Source organism: Condylura cristata, unplaced genomic scaffold (assembly GCF_000260355.1).
Source record: "Condylura cristata isolate star-nosed mole 26May11 unplaced genomic scaffold, ConCri1.0 scaffold00015, whole genome shotgun sequence".
NCBI classification, from domain to species: domain Eukaryota; kingdom Metazoa; phylum Chordata; class Mammalia; order Eulipotyphla; family Talpidae; genus Condylura; species Condylura cristata.
Window position 1 is genome coordinate 2,960,361 of NW_004567116.1, and position 19,767 is coordinate 2,980,127.

The 19,767-nt window shown below is 56.4% G+C and overlaps 2 protein-coding genes across 2 annotated transcripts in view; both read right to left on the reverse strand.

The window, feature by feature from the left end:
* Positions 1-301, reverse strand: part of OTUB1 (OTU deubiquitinase, ubiquitin aldehyde binding 1) — a 6,126-nt gene extending 5,825 nt beyond the window's left edge. Inside the window, exon 1 of the mRNA XM_004682683.2 lies at positions 154-301. Within this exon, the coding sequence (XP_004682740.1) occupies positions 154-211 (58 nt within the window). The 5' untranslated portion in view covers positions 212-301. The remainder of the gene's footprint in view (positions 1-153) is intronic.
* A 9,913-nt stretch (positions 302-10,214) lies between these two features.
* Positions 10,215-18,061, reverse strand: NAA40 (N(alpha)-acetyltransferase 40, NatD catalytic subunit). The gene is made up of 8 exons (XM_004682685.2): positions 17,996-18,061; positions 17,010-17,105; positions 16,238-16,290; positions 13,735-13,830; positions 13,493-13,651; positions 13,218-13,301; positions 12,792-12,869; positions 10,215-12,555 (listed from the first exon to the last, which is right to left on the reverse strand). Exons 2-8 carry the CDS (start codon positions 17,046-17,048, stop codon positions 12,414-12,416), a joined length of 651 nt encoding a protein of 216 aa, XP_004682742.1. The 5' UTR covers positions 17,049-17,105; positions 17,996-18,061; the 3' UTR covers positions 10,215-12,413.
* Between the last annotated feature and the right edge of the window lie 1,706 nt (positions 18,062-19,767).

Here is a 19,767-nt window from a genome sequence, read left to right on the forward strand (position 1 = left end):
GTGAGGGGGAGGGGAGGCGGCGGCGGCGGAGGAAAGGGTCGCCCGCGCGCTTCGCCCCCCCGCCGCCTGGGCCCCACCCCGACCTCCAAGGGGGACGAGCGGAGCGGCATCGGTCCCGAGACCCTCGGCTGGGCGGCTCTCCCGCAAGAGTACCTTCGGAGTCGCTGCCCAGCGGCTCCTGCTTCTGCTGCTGAGGCTCCTCCGCCGCCATCTTTAAACAGCGCCGCACTGCCGACCGCTTCCGGGTTACCAATTGCCCTGCTCCCGGAAGAGAGCCCCTCCTCTTGGCCCCTCCCTGGCAACGCCCCTAGCAACGGGATCCCTGGCGTGGTCGCCGAGGGGCTCGCGGTCCTCCCGCCGCCCGCACCCACGCTCCAGTCCGCGTACGCGCTCGGCTCTTCCCCAGGTTCCCAAAGTTCCTGCTAGTGACAAACGCTGGAGCTTGTTCAGTTTCCTTTTCACTGGAGTTTGAAAAGTGGATTGGGTGATTGAGAGGAGGAAGATCAAGTTAAAATCACCGCCGGCAGCGTTCCTGCTGCGGGTTCCAGAACGCAGGGCCGCTGCGCGGCAGTGAGGGCGCCTGACCCAGGACACCGGGTAGCGGCCAGCATCACAGCGCGGAAATCACCTAGCCAGGGGCAAGGGGCACTACCTGGCCCAGGAGACGGCGGGCACTTTAAGGGGCTTCAGTTCTGAGAAGGCTTCCTTTGGCTTCCTGGCAGGGAGAGCAAATCCAGGTGTGAAAGCTTAAGCCCTAGGGCCTGACTTTAGATCAGTACTGTCCACAGTGAGAGAAAAGTAGGGTCTTAGAACTAGGAGTTGAGGGCCTTCCTGGTGGCATAAGGGGTTTAAGCACAGGACTATGAAGCTATTCACAGCCACTGCAGCAAGTTAGATCCCAGGCCAGGGAGCTGACCCACATGGTGCATCATACCTCTTATGTTTCCCCCACTGACCCCCTCAGCAGTGTATTTCAGTCCATCTGCCTGTTCTGCTCTCCACTCTGTCTCTGGTGAATCCTCTCACCCACTCCCCACCTCTGAACTACACCTGTTCTTGTGTCCATAAGTAAGTAAATCTTAAAAAACAAAAACAAGGTGGGAGGGTGGGGGTTCCGTGCAAATAAGATGGTGTGATTTTTTAAAATTTATTCATACAGAAGTGGGGTACAGGCCAGAGGCACAGGGGTGGTGAGCGTATTCACCAGACATAATGGGGAGCAGAACAGGCAGACTGACAAGGTACCCTGCTGAGGGGACTGGGGGGTGAGAAAGGAGAGGTCTGCCGCGCCATGTAGATCACCCCTGGGGCTGCTGGAGATAGAACTTGCACTGAAGCGGCTGCTGCTCACCTGTAGTACTGCACTACAGTGATTTCATCTTAAAATTTTATTTAAAAAGCAGCAAGGATGCTGAAGATGTTGTTTCTCAGTCTGGGGCTCAGTCCTAGTCCCCAGCTTTTCTCTCCAGAGGGCCTTTCACATGACATCACCGAGGTCTTTTTAGCTCCAGGGGAGGCAGTGCCTGCTCTCAACCTGCCCCCTGGCTTCCTCAAGCACATGAGTAGGTTGTGGCCGAGTTCTGCCCTTAAGCAGGTACAGGTGGTGTCTGGGCTCATCAAACAGGGCCTCACAGCAGCACCACAAATGTCAGAGTTGTTTCCCAGCAACAGAACACAACCCTCTTTATTGGGTCACTGGGCCTGTGGGGTTGTTTCCAAACTCAGGAAAGCAAAGGTCCACCCTATATGGACCCTATGCCTAGCAAGTTGTACATTCCCTTCCCCTCTTTTAACAATGAAATCTGTCAACTGCCAACCAGATCCTTGGCAGGAAGAACGATTATTGGCAAGTGAAGAGCTGAGACAGTTGATGACAATAACATTTTGTTTGGCATTTCAGAATTTTTAAAGATGACGCTTGGGCCACTCCTCCAGTTTCTGTTGCCCCTCCCCTTACGTCAACTAGGAAGCCCAAGAGGGGCTGGAAGGAGCTGGGCTGGGACCAGTGCTCAGGACCTTCTAGAACACAGCTGCCCTGGAGATGAGAAGGAATCCTGTGCTGGCCAGCAGCCAGGAGGCCTACCACAGGAAACGAGGCCCACCCGTGCAAGGGTCTGGGCTCAAAGGGCAGACAGCACCCTCAGTGTACAAAGGGCCTGGAAGGAGGGTCCTCTCTCCTTGCTCAGCCTTGTTCCGACTCACCCTGGCACAGTGTCTGTCGCCTGCTCTTGCCCACGTCCATTTATGCTGTTACCCTCACCCCACCTCTCCTGTTCCTTTGGCCTTTTGGAGTTTTTGATTCCCTATCTTGAGGCATCTAAAAGCCATCCACATTTGCTGAAAGTCAGGGATACAAATGCTGTGCCCTCAAATGCCACCCCAGAACTGGCCCGGCGCTGCAACCCCGCTGCCTGTAGGCAAAAAGGAAAGCTGGCCACACTGCCAGTGCCAAGTCACAATGGGCAGAAGCAGCGGCCAAGGCTCTTTGTCACAGCATGCACACGACCATGCTCTTCGCAGCCAGGTCCACAGATTCTGAGTGCCCATAGCAGGGCTCAGGACTGCAGATACAGGGGCCAGCTGGCTCCCAGATACCACCCACCCATCCTCCTGCACTGCTTGGGTGGGTCCAGCCTAGACACAGCCTAGAGCCTGGGACCGTCGCCTTCTCATGAGAAGGTGGGCCAACGCAGAGGACTCAGACCCTCCAGACAGGCTTGGGAAATCAGACAGCTGCCCGGGTGTGCTGGGTGTTCCTGTGGGGCTGCGGCTGCAGAAATGTCCATAATCCAGCCAGTCCCCACGTTTTTGATCCAGCAAGACCTGGACAGATACTTGCCTGCAGGATTCAGGTCACCTGAGCAGAAAGCAAGGGCCGGCAGTGGCAGCCAAGGCAAAGGACCCCCTCCTATAGGCTTGCTGTTACTCTACCCATGGAGATCTGTCCTCTGCAGACACCTCACATTCTATCCCCACAGCACCACAGAGCCAAGCAGCAACTGCCTTGCTGCTGCTGCAACAGCTTTTAAGCCAGTAAAGCTTTTAAGCTTAAAAGCATGGGTTTCTAATTTCACAGTTCTGAGGCCAGGAGTCAGAGATGGGTTTCCCCGGGATGAAAATTTAGGTGTGTGCAGCCTGCTCACTTCCTCCGCTCTTGAGGGAATCTGCCTCCTACTCACTGAGGGAAGGAGGGCAGAACTCAGGTCCTCGCAGCCCTAGGGCCATGTCCCCAGCTCTTGTGGGCTGTAAACCCAGGCTAATTCCAGCTTCTAGAGGCCACTGTGTTGGCTTGGACCCACTTCCTCTACCCTCGAGGCCGGCAGCAGCAGCCTGTCCTCCCCAGGCAGCATCTCTGAGATGACACCACCCACCTTCCTCTCCAGCAGTGGAAGACCCAGGATGACACTGGGCTCTCCCACCGCAGGGTGCTTAGCGCTAACCACCTCCCGAAGTCCCTTTGCCATGCATGGCACTCCAGGACCAGCAAAGTGGATGTCTTTACGCACCGTCATCCCACCTGCCACGGTACATTCACTTTACAACCAGAACTAGACTAGCCCAAGGTCACAGTGAATGGCCAAGGCAGGCCTGACTCCCAGCCTTCTACTCTGGACCACACAGTACCTGGGGTGTCTGCTTCCCCTGCGCACACTAGTGGCCGAGGAGCCCACGGTTGGCCGGAAACACAGTTCTGGAACACAGGGAAACTTGCTTTTACTACGGGAGATACTTGGCCCCTGACTGGCTTGGGGATGTGGGAGGGGCAGTGAAGGAAGACCAGCCTGCTGGCCTCGCTCAGCGCCACAGGTCACGGGCACACCAGTGCTCTCGTCCACCACCTGCACCTCAGGCTCAGCAGGCTCTGGGCAAAGGGGCCAGGGGAGGGAGGCCTGCCTGGACCGCTGGCTTTCAGTCTGAGCAGCACCTCAAGGAACAGTTTTGGGATGAAGTAACCTTCATGGGCCTGGGGACCATGTGTCCTTTGGGTTACAAGGGTACAGAAACAGGGAGTCCCCCCATCAAACCCTCAATAGGGGTGTGCAACTGCCACAGAAACTCAAAGAAAGTTCTCTCCTGGTGTCACGTCCTTGCAGGGTCCCAAGGCCATGACAGCCCCATGCCCTCATCTATGGCCCCAGAAGCCCCGAGCCAAGCAGCTCTACATCCTCTGCTGGGAAAAGGAGACTTGATCAGAGCAGCTGAGCTGCTCACACTCCAGCTCCCAGGCCCTGGGGCTGAGCACCACCCCATCCCCAGAGCCAGGGAGTCGCCAGGCCAGGAGACAGGCGTGGAACTCACCTCCCTGCAGACTGATGGTAAAGCCTCCTACAGTGAGACTCTGAGGCACCTCCACCCTGTGACGAGGGAGCTGCTGATGACCCTGCAGGAGGCAGGTCGGTGCCCAGGCCCCCTTCTCAAGCCAACCTGAGTCCCATGTGGATGCTCCCTCCCTGAGCCAAGAGGACAAACGGTGTACCTCCCAGCCTTCTGGGCCATCCCTCTAGTCGCAGACACAGGAGTGACATGCAGAAGAATTTTCTAGGAGTCAGGTGACTGACTCAATACCCTTCAGGGAAACAGCCAAGAGCAGGATCTGTGTTGGCATTGGCATCCAGGTGCCAGGCCCACCAGCATCGCCAGCCACCACAAGAAAGGCTAGGAGAGATCAAAGGAGGGCGGGCAGGGACCACATTCTGTCCGTCAACAGAACTCTGGAATCAAGAGCCTGCTGGAGAGGGAGGGGCCAGGGAGATGTGCCCTGACATCAAGCCCCAGCACCACCAGCCCATCACCTGGCACCTCTGCCTGCCACCCCAGCTCCCAGCAGCCTCAGCTCCACAGGGGCACTGAAGCTGTGTCTGTTCCGAAACTACCCACGTCACCCAGCAAAGGGGGTGCAAAGACGAGCTAAAGTCACACACGCCAGGGGTGAAGGCAGCAGGTCTAGGCATTAGTTCCAGACACTGGCACACACACTCCAGCTCAGCACCAAGAGCCTAACATGCACAGTCCCAGTTCAGAAGGTACCCCTAAGGCCTGAGGGCAGGACCCCGGGGATGTGGGCCCCAGGGGAGCAGGCAGTGAGCTGACAGTCAGACCACAAGCACCCACAGGTCAATGCTAAACCCAAGGGCTCTGGAGTTGACATCAAGACACCTGCTACTATAAATGCCCCCTGCAACCAGAAGGGGAAACACGCACCTCAGAAAAGGCCAGAGCCCCCAGGGAGAAAGAGCAGGGACGGCTGGCGGCACACACACAGCCCTGCCCAGCCAAGGGAGTCATGGGGAACAAGCAAGCAAGGCTCCCTCGAGGCAAAAGAGTTGCCTTCCCAATAAGCCAGCAAACATTTAAACACAGGAAAGCCTGCTGAGCAGCACTTCCAGGGAGGACATAAGTGACTGGCCAAGGTGTGGTTATCAGCAGGGGCAGCTTGCCTCAGCCAGGCCCTCTCCTCCACACCCCTGCCCAACACCATCCTCAGCTCAGAATCAAAGGCAGGAGCCCGGCCAGAGGCGCACCGAGTTTCTGAAGCAGGGTTTAAGTATTTTATTGTTACAAGGGGGCCCTACCGAGCAGGGCCTTCTAAACCGATATACGTGGTCCCAGGATGTCACCATGGAGGAATCGATTGGTCATGATCGCGGAAGAGGTGACTGACGGAATGCCATGATCCAGGGAGGCCGGCCAGGAATGCAGCGACATGATTGGAAGAGGCCGGGTGCTCAGGTCACAGGGAGAAGGACAGCCCCTTCACTCGCGTTTCTTGTAGCTCTCCAGGTTTGACAGGACCCAGCCCGACGGCAGGAGGAAACACAGGAAGCAGGAGGTGAGCCCAATGACGAGGTCCTACAAGAGCACAAGAGAGAAGGCACCCCCGAGTAAGGACTCCTCTAGGCTTCCAGAGCCTGAGCAACAGAAAGCCCCTCAGGGCGGAAAAATTCACCCTCACATAGCAGAGCCAAGCCACTGCAGGTCTGGAGGGGAAGAGGCAGGTATGATACATGGGGCAGCCTGGAGGAGCTGGGGAACTCCACCACCAGATGACTTCCACCTGCTTTAAAGATGGCCCACCAGTCGCCAAGGATCTGGCACAGTATCTGCAAGCACAGCTCCCCTTCCGGGCCTTAAACACCCCTCTGTCCCATCTCCTGTCCAGGGCTGCTACTCAACCCTGGGACCCGGGATCAATGACTTTTGACAGGTGCGTCCACGTTCCCTTTAGTTATTAAGGTCACAGCACAACTGCCAGTTCCACGGAGTCCAAATTCCTTCTGCTGAAGGGGTGACTTCCGACAAGTCAGGTCACTGCCTCAGTTTCCCCGTCCTGAAATGGAGATCTTGTCCCTGTCGTGGAGGGATAGCTGGGAGGAACGAGTGGGACCAGCACAGAGGACTCCGAACAGCAGGCACCCAGTGAACGCCGCTGCAAGCATCACCACTGGTGTTTCCTCCACGGCAGCGCTCCCCCGGCCCTGCTCGAACCAAGGCTCACGAACCTGGACTCTGTACGCACGCTCAAGACAGAATCCTGCAACTGAGGCCAAGGTACGAAAGTCCCAATCATGTCCCAGTGTCATGTGGTTAAACACTCCCACATTTCTGAGGATCCCAAAGACCTGTGGGGCGGCTCCACGCCAGTAATTAACAACAGTAAACACCGTTATTTTCTGACTGCCGTCAGGCGCCCCGCATCAAGCGACGAGTCAACGGGCTCCGAGAGCTGAGGAAGTTCGCTCGAAGCTGCAGCGCGAGGAGGCGCTCGGGCTGGGAGTGACGGCGTCTGAGCGAGCACCACCGGCTCCCGGCACCGCGCCCTCCGGACGCGCGAGCCCGCAGGCCGCGCACCTCCCGCGCCCTCCCCGCCCCATTCCTCACCATGGTCCCAAGCTGCACCCGCGGCGGCTTGGAGTGGATCTGGGCGCGAGGCACCAGGAGCCGACGGGCTGGGCCCGTCAGTCCTCTCAGCAGCAGCGGCGTCAGCACCGACATGACCGCAGGGAGCAGAGTGCAAGCAGCTAGCAGCCTGAATCCAAGGTCGGGAAGTCAAAATGGCGACCCAGACCGGAAGTTCCGGAACTAGGGAAGCCGGGAAAGGACAATCCGGAGGCTTTCCGGAAGTGACGTAGGAAACACCTGCAGAGGGTGTCCCCGCGTCTGCTTTTGGCGCGTTCCTCAAAACAGCCAATCGACGCCGTGCTGCCACTGACGGGTGGAGCATAACGGGGCGTTCCTTTCAGCTGTGCCCAGCCTCTAAGCCGAACTATCTTCGTTAGTGCCAGCTAAGGCTACCCGATTACTTAAAGCAGAAACCGAGGCAGCATTCTGGACGCCTCTCTCCACTCACGGTCCCAATTCTCTCCAGAAATTCCCACCGGCTCTCCGCCGGGCCCCTCTTTCATTTGCAAGACACTAGTCTTGCAAAGAACTCGCCTCCCCAGCACCTTTCCAATTGCAGCTTTCATGCAGAGGCGGTCACCCTCCTTCTTTCTTCCGTTGTTTTGGTTTTTTTTTTAAAGGTTTTATTTATTTTCTCAAACAGGACTGAGGTACAGGCCAGAAGTGCAGGGGCAGCGAGAGGATTCACTAGAAATAGAGTGGGGAGTAGAACAGGCAGATCTGAAATACACTGCTGAGGGGAGCAGCGGGCAAGACAGTAGTTCTGCAGCGCCATGTGGGTCACCTCCAGGATGGGGATGGAACTCGCACTGAAGCTGCCATGGCTTGACTTATCTGCAGCGCATGCAGAGCTCCAACCCACCGCACTATCAGGAAGGGACTCTTTTTTTTTAATTCTTAAAAAAGACTTATGCATTACAGAACTGGGGTACAGGCCAGAGGTGCAGGGGCGGTGAGAGGATTCACCAGAGACAGAGCGGGGAGCAGATCGGGCTGACTGATGAAGTACACTGCTGAGGGGAGCAGCGGGCAGGTCAGGAGGAGAGGTCTGCCTAGCCATGTGGGTCACCTCCGGGGCAGGCGGGGATTGTGGATCACCTCCAGGGCAGGCAGGGATTGGACTCATGCTGAAGTGGCTTAAGCTTCTTAGTGCTGTGCTTTAACCTGCTGCATCACCAGGGAGAGTCCTCTTCCTTCCTTTTTAGGCATAAATCAGATGAAGTCATACTTGCTTTAACAATTTCCAGTGCACCCCATTGCTTACCGGTCTGAGTGTCAGCTCCTGGGTGTCACTCTTCAGCCTCATCACTAAGTATTCTATACATTCCATGCCTTCCTCCCCTCTCTTCCCCATCTGAGGGCAGCAGTGGGAGGGACAGGAGAGGTCTGCTCTACCATGTGGGTCACCTCCCCAGCTGGGAATAAAACTCGTGCTGCAGTGGCTGTGGACAGCCTCATTGTGCCACGCTTTAACCCGTTGCACCATAGGAAGGGCCCCGATCTCCATTTTTCTTGACAGTCCCCTACCGGGGACAGAAGTAACCCCTCTTTCAGGAGAGAGACCAGTGTGCAACAGGCCAGCTTTGTCCCTCCAGATCAGGCTAAGCAGCAAAGTGGCCTGGACACCAATGGGCCTGTCCAGCCTGGAGCCATGAGACCCTCAATGTGTGACATGTGCCACTGTCCTGTCTGGGTCACAGCCATGGGCTGAAGATCAAGGTGGGAGTGAGAAGGGGGTCTGCTGGTAGCCAGAGTGTTCAGGATGATGGGGGAAGGTTCTGAGTCAGACAGAAAGCCCTGTTCCTGGCTCACTGTTGAGGCCTAAGCCTCAGGGCACCTATGCTCCCTCCCTATTTCAGGGTTAGGGTCAAAGGCCTCCTCCCTGGAGTTCAAATCTTGACATGCTCACAGACATCAGGTTCACAGGCAAGTTCCTTTCCAATCAGCGTCTCTCAGAGCACATTTCAGAATGACCCTGCCACCTGCAGAATGGGGTCCTATAAGGGCTGATGGAAGTACAAGCACCCCCATGCTGCCCAGCTCACACTGGCAAAGTAGGAACTCAACAAATGCCAGCTTCACAGCCCAGTCTCAGTCAAGTGATGACATGTAGGTGCCAGTCTCATCCTCAAGCCACACAGAAGGGTGTCTGCTGCCCTCAGCCGCATGAAAGCTGACTGACTGCCACAGCCTGGGAGTTGGAACCACCCTTATCCTACTGGGGGGCAGCCCCTGCCCAGTCCTTTCGGGCTCTGCCTGGAAGGGCAGACGCGGCAACTCATGCAGCAAAGGCCACCCAGCGAGGAGGCAGGAGCTTGGGGCCGCCATGGGGGAGGGTGAAAGGGGCTAAGCCAGAGGACAGTTGCGTCTCAGACGTCACTCTCCCGTGCTCGCCCTCTTCCTGGGCACATTGGTGCCCCTGCTGGAAAGGGAGGGACACTCCCAGGAATTTTGACCCGGGCATCAAACAGCCTTGAAGGGACAAGGAACCTGGGGGTGGAGGGAGGGTGGAGCTTTGCCACAGGAGAGCCCACCAGATGTCAGGCCCTGGAATGCCTTACTCCAAGGGCTGGACGCCTCCAAGGCGAGACAGCGCTGTTCTATTCCTGGAGAACCTGGCAGCAGGGGAGTGGGCAGCTATCTGCTAACGGCCCACCCCAGCGGATACCCTGCCCCCAACCGGGATGCCCTCCACCTGTCAGTGACCACAGAAGTGCTCAGAGGCTCAACTTGGGGCCCAGTCCTGCCTCTCCTCCCAGATCTCCTGGGGCAGGTCTGGAGGGCATCAATCAGGCCATCAGTCACACTCTAGGGCCAGAGTCATCCTGCTCCCCAAGCGAGCTGCCTTCTGTGAAGCCTTTATCTTCTGAATGGAGGGAAGGGGGCATTGGAGTCTTTAGAGAAAGAAAACCCTGTACAACCCAGTGAAGTCAAAGGGGGACAGACACCCTGGCCCACTTCACTCCGATAGGACACGTTTTTACATTTGGTCACCAACGTCCAAGGTCACAGTGGCTGGCTTGGAACTTCCTCCCAGCATGCACGTTAGGTGCATTTGGAAGACATGACGCTGTTCCCAGGAACTCGGGAGGGCACGAACGCCTGCACAGGGTTGCGGTTCCCACAGCCAGGTGCTCCCGCCAGACACGGCCGTTTTCTCAGAACTGGGCTCACTTCACAGGATGGGAGTGCAAGGCCTGCCCAGCTGGTGCTGCCCCGTGTTCAGGACCCACACTGGGCCACTCTGAGGGTGGGGGAATCCCTGGAGGCCATGCTGCCATGGTACCCTGGCATCAGGAAGCCAGGCCAGCAGCTGAACAAAGTGTCTTTTATTTGTGACTTACAAATACAACCAATGCAAAAAGAGACCATTTTTCCCTTTGATGCCAGTGATAACGATTAGCTAAAGAAAAAATATATATGCCAAGGAGTTTCCTCTTCAACATTTCCTCTAAGAAAATCATAAATGGTTAAAAGGAGCCTTATACATGTCACATACATGTTCAACATCAACAAAAATAACCTGAAATCAGGTGGATACAACTAAAAAAAAGAAATGCTTAAAAATATCTTAACATGCCCCAAACAACTAACAAGAGCCGGTACAAAAGGCCTGCCGTGTTTCCTGGGGAGCAAAGCCTGCTGCTGAGAGGGAAGTCACCCCACTGCAGGGGCCTGCGGGGCTCGGGCGACCCTCCCTCCATGCCAGCTGACCTCAGGAGCAGCCCTCTGGGAAGCGCCCACCCACCAGTGAGGGGCGGAACAGGGGTCCAGTGACTACAGACGCCATACTCCAAGCTCACCTGACATGGGTTTTTGGATGGGGGTGTGTGTTGGTCCCCCTGAGTGAGGAATACCAGAAATCCATGATCTAAGATAATAAATATTTGCCATTCTGTGTCCTTTGAGACTGGGCTCAGAGGAAAACTTCCCGAACATGCTTCTGTCTTTCCACTGATTCTTGCAAGGCGCCCACCCTGCTGTCGCGGCAGTCTGAAATCCCCCTGGGTAACAGCCCCTGGGAGCCTGTGGGGTCTGGGCAACGGCGGACAGACTCCAGTGTAAAGCTGCAAGGCCCTCTCCAGGGAGCGCCTGTCCAGTGCTGGCGGGATGGAGAGCAAGATAGGGTGAGAGCTGCTGGAGGGCGGGGGACCTCCAGAGGCCCTGCAGCGCAGGAGTGGGTCAAAAGCAAACAGCTCTGGGGGCCCCACCAGCACAGACCCCTGAGTTGGGGCAGAGGGCAGATAGGAGCAGGAGCAGGAGCAGGTCCGACGGGCCCCTCGGAGCTCTGAGAGCAACTGCACAAAGGCTAGACCCTGCCGAGCCCTGAAGCAGAGCTTAAGTCGGAGGGAGGCGTGAGGTGCTTTTTCCTGGGCAAGGATTTGGTCATTTTCTTCCCTGGAAGGGGAATAAGGCCTAGAGATCAGGCGAGTTTGTGCTGAGCCCATGGCCTCGATCCCACGCAGGCCTGCCTGCGCCCCAGCCTGCTGCCATTGGCGCCACTGGAGAGAAAAGCAGCTGTGGGGGCACCAAGGGGCGTCCTGCTGCAGCCTGGGCTGCTGTAGGGCAGTGGCACTAGTGCCTCATTGAGGCAGTGAGGCTGGGGGGGGGGGGCGCAGGCAGTGGGGCCTGCTGCTGGCTGGGCCTCTGCAGAGGAAAGGGTGTCCCATCTTCAGAGAGCTATCAGCACCAAGATAGGCGAGGAAACGGCATAAAATATGCCAGGGGCTCCTTCTGGGGGAAGACAAGGGGCTCCCTGATGTTATTCCCCCCTTGAGAGCAGGAATGGCGGTATCTGGGATGGGGCTGGGGCAGGGCAAAAGTGGGAGAGGAATAGGCAGGACCGCTGGCTTCTGACTCAAGTCACTGCCAGGAGATCAAGAGGTTAAGCTGAGATGCAGCAGAGTCCAAAAGCCCCGAGAAGCAGGTAGCCCCGCGACACTGGTTCGGGTCCCCAGCCCTGAGCTGCCAGCCAGGGCGGGAGCAGCCTTCCTCTAGAGCAGGCTGCCCCCTGGGCCCCTCAGCCTACTGTGGGTCCATAGAAGCACAGACAGAAAGAGCACCCCACTTTCCAGTCTCTATCAGATCCTCCATCCACGAAGATGTGGTCTGAGTGTCCAGATCTTACACTGAGTCCAGGCCTCTCTCTGGGGAGCAGTCAGACCCCAGACCTAGGTCTGCAGGACTCTCCTAAAGGAGGGTATAAATACTCCATTTATCCAAGGATGTGGGGTGCTGTCAGCTCACACAAGTCAGGGAACCTTACGCCTGAGGGCAGGAGCCAAGCGCCGCAGTGCTTCACGGCAGCCTGCGGCGCCTGCTTCAGTATCTGCTGAGGCAGCTCTTCCAGGAGAGGGTCGGGTGCTCAGACCTCTCCTCCCCAGGCTCCTGTGCACTCAGGGTGCAGCCTGCTGCTGTAGGGCTGCGGCGCCACAGCTCTGAGGGCACCTGAGGCATCTGAGGGTGAGCTGGGGCAGAGGGCAGGCCTGAGGAGAGCGGTCTGGCCGGGGAGCTCAGTGGCAGCAGCCGCCACAGTGCCCGCCCGCGTGGGAGTGCTGGCTGTCCCCAAACTTGGTCCTGCGGCTCAGGATCTCGTAGGAGCAGTCCTCACCGCAGCACCCAGACATGCTGGGGGAAGAGTCATCAATCTCAAATCTGCAAGCAGGCAGGGGGGAAGGCGGTCACTGGGCTACCTCCACGCTTCCACCCAGGAGGGTCTCTCCACCTACCACACGTGCGAGACCCCGGCAGTGAGGGTGCAGGAGCAGCTGGGGCCAAGGCGGGGGAAACCACCCCGCCAGCCCTAATACTCAACACCCACGGACCCTGGCCTGGAAAGGCACCCCCCGCCCCGCCACCACCCAGAGGCTCCCAGGCGGCCAGCTCCTTACTGCAGTGCTTCTCTGAAGAACTGGTAGGCGCCATGATTGTGCTTAAATACTGTCAACATAACTTTCTTCATCTGTGTGCTGAGAAGAAAGCAGAGAGAACACCTTCCAGAAAGAAACAGAGACTCCATCGCTCCTCTCTCATCTGCCTGCGCTGAGAAGCCTCGTCAGCCTGACCAACCTGTCGAGGCCTCCCTGCCTCCAGCGGACCAGACTGAGTGGGCCTCACCCCCACCGACCTCTTCCTTGCCCCCTGCTCCCTGCAGCCCCCACACTCAGGCAGACAAGAACTGTGCAGAGGTGCTTGTCACCCTGAAGGCATGGCTGGAAGCTGGACTCTCAGCGGTGCAGAGAGCCGCCCCTAGAAGGCTCTGCCACAGGGGCTGGAGGGAGCGGCGCCTCAGAGGAGGTGGCGTGGGCAGCCCTTACCTGTTGGCCATGAGCTGCAGTATCTGAATGAGGAACTTCCCCAGGCCTTTCCGCCGCACCTTGCTCTCCAATTGCACCTCGTAGCTGGGTGAGGGAAGCAGAGTGCTAAGCATGGAGGGCAAGTGTGCAGGGGCTGCCAGGCTCGTCAAGGAAGCCCCAGAACCCAGACAGGCCCAGTGGACTCTGGCACCTGCAAGAGCCTAGAGCAGCGCCTGTTTCCTCCCCCTCCCCCACCCCCTCAGGCCCCAGAGGCCGCCCCCAGCCGGGTTCCCTACCAGTACAGGACTTCATCCCCGCATTCCACATCAAACCGGAAGTGAGAAAAGGCAACAGGGATGGAACTGCTTTCCCAAGCAATGAGGTACCAGGCTCGGTCATCGGTCATTTCCTCCCGTTTCTCTCGATCCTTCCAGCCCCACTCGCTTTGCTCATACCTGGGAAATGTGGGCCATCAAGGGAACTCTGGGAGAGGAAAGCAGCCTGGGAAGAGCACGCCTCCCTCCCGCCCGGGGCTTACATAGACTGCATGTTGGTTTTGGTCAGGTCGAAGGCCCAGTCCACAGTGGCCGGCTCCAGCCCGGATACTCGCTTACATTCAATGGAAACATTTAACCTGGAAATTGGAAGAGGATGCTGGGAAGCAGCTGCAGGCCTGGTGCTAATGCCTGCCACAGGCACGCCAGGTCTCGGCCGAGGCAGAGAAGAGCAGCCATGGACCAGCCGCGCCAGCCTTTCCACAAAACTAAGGAACTGTCATCACTGGCCTCCTGCCAGCCTGTTCCCTCGCCCTTACCAGACTTAGCACTTTGTAAATTTCTGTCCCTCTCTGTCACCTCTGCGCGCAGCAGCCTCTCTTTGTACTTTGTGAGAAACAATGAGTCGTCTCTGTGCCCTGAGTTCCTGCTAGAGGCGATTTTTTTCTTGCTTTTTCATGTCTGAAGGACACTCCCTAGGCTCCTTCGGGACCTCCTCCTCTCATCTACCAGTCGCCTTCTGAAGCTAGGGTGACCTGAGGCACTTTTAGAAGACCACAGCCCACACCCAGCCCTGAGGAGTCCTCCTGCCATGACCATAAGGACAAGGTGGCACATCAAACAGGGTGGAATGGGCCCAACCTCAGTCTCTAGCTCCTGATCTAAAGTCTGTTGCAGGCATTAAGGAATCTTCTCTGGTATTTTCTTCTAAGTGGAACTGTAGGTACATTACGGTCAAACGCCTCAGTCTAGCTGCAAATCACGCCCTCTGGGTAGTACTACACCTTCAAAGCACCAATGCAGCAGCCTGGCCTCTCCAAAGTGCTCCAGTGACAGGGGCTTTCCACAGAACCCTAAGGGAGGTTCCCACTGGAACCCCGTCCCGCTAGCAGGCACCGCGGGACTGTACAGGGACTGAACCTTGGGAGCTAGGACCTGCCTGGCTGCAGCCTCCTGACAGAGCGCGCCATGGAGCAGTGAGACGTGTCCCCCACACTGCCCTTTCCAAAGCCCAGAATGCTCTATAAATTCTCCATTAGTCTGAGCTAAGTACTTGAAAGTAGAATCACAGACGCACAAATCATACAAAATTCCAGCACTAAAGGAGCTCAGGCGGCACTGTCTGCAGAGCTGCTCCCTATTCCTCTAAGTTGGAGGGACAGGAAGGTGCGTCGGTGCCCTCACAGCACGGGGTCTCTGAGCTGTGTCACAGGTTGCATGAGTAGGCGTAAGTGAAGCACGTGACCGACCGGAAGGACAGGTCAATGGGTGCTAAGAAAGTCAGCCCCCCAAGAAAGGGGCCAGGTGGCCCTGCGCCCCACCCTCAGTGTGAGCTCCAGTATATTCTCTCTCCTGAAACACCCTGCAGGTGTGGCCCCACTGCTCCATTGAACAGATAAACAGAAGGCTCGAGGAACATAAGTGACTTGTCCAGAACGCCATGAGCCCACCATGACTCAAACCAGAAACCCGTCTTTTCTTAGCCAAAAGTGCTTTGGTAAAACAAGACTCCTGGGCTGGATTTTAATCCCAATCCTCTGATAAATGGGATCAGTAGTAATAATCGTAGTGGTGACAGCTATTGGGGACCTACCTTTCAGCTTGCTCCAGGCTAAAGCCTTTCCATCCAAACTTCCCGATGACCCCAACCCACAAGGCAGGGACTGTTATCAGACCCATTCAGGTTTGAAAATTGAGGGACTAAGAGGTGAATGTGAGCACAAAGCCGGTGAGGCGTCTTTAATAATGAATCACACCCAGGCAGTGCTCTTGCCTGCCTGTGCCCGTGCAAGTGTCTCTCTCTCAATCCTACCACGTCAGGTGCAGCTATTTCTGCCCACTGTGCAAGAGTCTCTTCCTTTCCTTTTCTTACAACAAACCTACCCTTTCAGATATAAAAGGAAAAAAGTATGCCACATACTCAGGGAAAGCACACTAGACTGGAAAGTCAAGCCCCTCAGCTTCTAGGGAAGAAGCCTGTAAGCTCAGAAATCTCATTCAACTTACCTGAGCCTCAGTTTCCCCCAATAAAATGAGGGAGGCCCTCCCTTGTAGCGCAACAAGTAAAATCGCAGCACTATGAAGCTATCGCAGCCACTGCTGCACGAGTTCGATCCCTAGCCAAGGAGCTGACCCCCAGGGCGCAGCAGACCTCGCCTGTCTCCCCGCTGCTCCCCTCAGCTGCGTGTTTCAGTACGTCCATCTGTTCTGCTCCCTACTCTGTCTCTGGTGAATCCCTCAGCCCCCACCCCACACCTCTGGCCTGTACCCCAGTTCTGTATGTATTATTAAATAAATAAACCTTTACAAAATAAGATGAGGGAGTCTGTCTCAGCTCTGATGCTGGGTCGGCCTTAGGGAGATCCTGCCTCTGCCCAGGCACAGAGGCCTGTAGCACCCTGAGCCGGGGTCTTGAAGACACCAGGCACGGTCTCTGCTTTTTTATAACAAAGGAGAACAAGAAAACCTGGGTCTGAGGAGGCTTCTGGAAAAGTGAACTCCTGAAGGCAGGATGATAGACGGCAGTCAGGTAGGCTAAGCACTCACCCATTTCGATCATATTTCTTAAACGCTGGGAAAGCCTCTAGGGGGTCTCCAAGCTGTGGGGGGAAAAGAGAGAGGAGTGGCGCAAACACACGGGGGGCGGGCTCTTCCCACAGAGGGACACTGGTCCACGCAGCGTCGGCGACGAGGCCCAAGAGCGTCATCTAAGGACAACTTCCTGGTCACCTGACCCAGAGGAGCGGCCAGGGGAGGCCCCTGGAGCCACCTGTGTGCTTCTAACAAACCCCTGCCATGCTCACAGGCCAAAATGGAGATTCATGTCCCCGGCTCACCTCCTTACAAATGTACACTGTTCGCTGAGTGGGATCAAAGAACAAAACACAGGTGTGGAATGGAGGCAGGAGGATGACCAGAATCTTCTGGCCCGCCTGCTTCCAGTCGCATCCAGTGCTCAGGATCACGCTTCTCCTACCCTGACTGCACAGTCCCCTGTCCCCAGCACATAACAGTGAATAATTGTTTAAATGTGTATGGAAAAAATTACACCACATTTTAACATGGACGTTTCCTCCCTTAAATGCAAAATCCTAACAAAAACTTCTCGAGATGCTCTTCTACTGAGAAGGAGAGCCACAGAAGCAGCTGCCAAGGGCACAGCACCCTGCTGGCCCCCACCAAGGTTCCCTTCCTGCGGGGCAGTGCCCGGGCAGTGGGCAGTAACACAGTTCCGCCACAGGGTGGCGCCAAAGGAAGGCAAACCGAAAACCAAGCCTCAACCAGGGAGGAAGGCTGAGACTCAGGGGGGAAGAGTCACCCTGTTGGCGGCTTCCACTTTGGCACAGACGGCATCCATGGCTGCTCGCTCCTCCAACCGCTTCTGCTTCTTCTCCTTTGCTTTGCTCGACTTCCTCTGCAACAGGGAAAAGCAAAGTTGGCTGCGACTAAAGGTTTGACTTTTCCCTGGAAGAACAAGAGGATCTGTCCCTGCAGTCACAGTGGCCCCTCAGCAGGGGAGCTGCCACGCTGGCTGAGGCATACTGGTGGGGCAGGGAGTCCCCAGTACTTCAGGGAGGGGAGACCTGGGGAGCTTCACTAGGTCTCTCAGCTTCCTAGTCCTGAGAAACTTGGGGCACTGCCAAGGCCCGTGAGAGGTTAATCTTCATTCAAACACATTCAGACAGGCTTCAGGGAAGAGGCATTTGGGGTGGCACAGTCAGCTGTTGCCAACTATGGGCTGACTCAAGGCTGCTTTCAGCTTCTCCAAGAAACAAAGACCTGGCCTGGGGGCAGCCCCTCTCGGCTCTGCACCCCTTCGTAGGACAAGGCCACCATACTGTGACTTAAGCAGACCACAGCTCCCGCAGAGGCACTGCTGGGCCAAGGCCAACAGGTGCAGGCACGTGCACGCATGGCAGCGGCAAGGCCCTGGGGGTTCCCCTGAGGATCGAGGGCACACAGGCGGCAGGGGAGAAGCAAAGGGAGCTGCACAGAGGACAAGTACACAACGCCTGGACCCGCATCCGTCGAGACGGAGCCAGTCCTGAAGTAACGTGGGTTCATCCGGACCAAGTGGACTCGCAACACTGGCAACAGAAGGAGCTCAGCCCCCGGAGTCTGGGAGATCTGTACAAACCCTCTGTCTGCGCTTCATAACCTGGTCTTTGGACAAGACAGAGCCCCATCCTCGAGTCGGGTTCCCGATGTCTGTGGTGCGGCTCTCTGCCTTGAGGTTAACACGGCACGTGTGTCCTAAACGGCAGCTCTCGCCCCTAGTCCCATGTGCAACCAAGCAGCACACACCTGGAGCGCCTGCCTCCTCGGGGCCGGAAGCGCGCGCAAGGGTGCCGGCTCAGTCTCCCTGCCCAGTGTTCTGCCAGGAGGGAGCTCTTCTTTTCCTTGGCCCAGGGAAAGGGCGCTGAAAAGCAGCCGTTGGGAGAGTGGTTCAGAATAACCTCCCCCCACCCCCAGCCTCCCTGTGGCTTAGGGGTTAAATTCTCAGTACTGCCTAAGTTCCATTCCAGCAGGGAGCTGACCTCTGCTATCTCCCGCTGCTGGCCTCAGCAATACATTTCAGTAGATCCGCCTGTCTGCTCCCCACTCTGTGGCTGATGAATCCTCTCACCACCACCACTCCCCGCACCTCTGAGCACCCCAGCTCTTCTATGTGCAAATAAATAAATCTTTTTTAAAAGATCACCTCCTCAGTTTCTCAAACTGCTAAAAATGGAGCTTCCACATGACCCAGCAATCCCACTCCTAGGTATCTACCCAAAAGACCAAACCACTGATTCGAAAAGACACCCGCACCCCCATGTTGATTGCTGCTTTATTTACAATTGGAAAGACATGGAATCAACCCAAATGCCCGCAAGTGGATGGCTGAATTAAAAAGTGGATTAAAGTAATCAAAAAGATAAATGCATGCCTTTTGCAACAACATGGATGAAGCTGGAAGGGATCATGCTTAGTGAAATAAGCCAGAAAGAAAAGAAAAATGGTTTCCCTCATAGCAGGAATATAAAGGACCAGGCAAGAAAATAATAATAATAATAATGAAGAACTAGATACAGAGACCTTTTACGGGAGTGGAGGGGGGAATGGGATCAAAAAGGGGGGGAGGGAGGAAGTGCACTGAACTGTGGTGATGGCACACGGGTGATCTGGTGATGGGAAGCCCACGGGGATGATAACTGAGATAGAAAAAGGCACAAAATGATGTAAAAATAAACTACTATTTAAAAAAAAAATCACCACCTCAGAACAACCCTGCTTCACTTCCAGTAGCCAGGAGGCAGGAGCTGAGAGCGGGCCTGCATCCACGAGCAGCTGCCTGCCTCCCAGAGCAGGGCCCAGAGTAGTTCAACTTCACACAGCCAGGATGCCGGGACAGACTGCCCTTTTTACTACTTGCAAGTTTCAGAGTCCCCATTTTTCTCTCTCGGGAATTTGGATTTCGAGAAAACCAACTAGTAAAGTGCTCTCAAGTACATTATCCAGCTCAATTCTCAGGGCAGAAACCATCACCTCCCTTTATACCCGAGGAAACGGGTTCAAAAGGTTGCTGTGTTCTACTCAGAGCTTCCAGGGAGTGGCCAGCAGAGGGGACAGTTCTAGGGGCTGGGATCCCCTAGTCACACACTGATGCCACCCTGAGGATCTGCATCAGTGTCCAAGACCACCTCACGCCGGGCCACCTCATCAACATCATTTCTCATTAGCCTCTGGCTGGGTAGGCTGAGGTGATGGGCCAAACCAGAGCCTACTTCCTTCCCAAACTGGGGTAGGACCAGGAACACCTGAGAAAGAAGCCCGCTGGGGCTGCTCATGGGGCGGAAAGAGGCCAAGTCACTGCTCCTCCTGTCACCCCTCCATGACTCATGGAAGCGACTCCATCCCCAAGAAAATGGGGGCACGAAGGCGGGTCTCACAGAGTAGCTGAAGGAAGGTCAGAAGCCAGCTGGCTCCCCTCCTCCCTGCATGCAGAGCTCTCTTATGCCACACAGAGCGAAGGGTCAAAAGTGCTGTAAGGAAAATGTGACTAGGAGTCCGGAGCACTGAAGCCTGGGTCCTTC

What these genes read in the sequence shown, in the direction of transcription:
- NAA40 (XM_004682685.2), bottom strand. Translation starts at nt 17,048, where the DNA reads ATGGATGCCGTCTGTGCCAAAGTGGAAGCCGCCAACAGG. An exon ending in CTGCAGCTCATGGCCAACAG is followed by an intron (nt 12,870 to 13,217) that starts GTAAGGGCTGCC and finishes CTTTCTTCTCAG; the next exon opens with CACACAGATGAAGAAAGTTA. An exon ending in TTCTTCAGAGAAGCACTGCA is followed by an intron (nt 12,556 to 12,791) that starts GTAAGGAGCTGG and finishes GCCTGCTTGCAG; the next exon opens with ATTTGAGATTGATGACTCTT.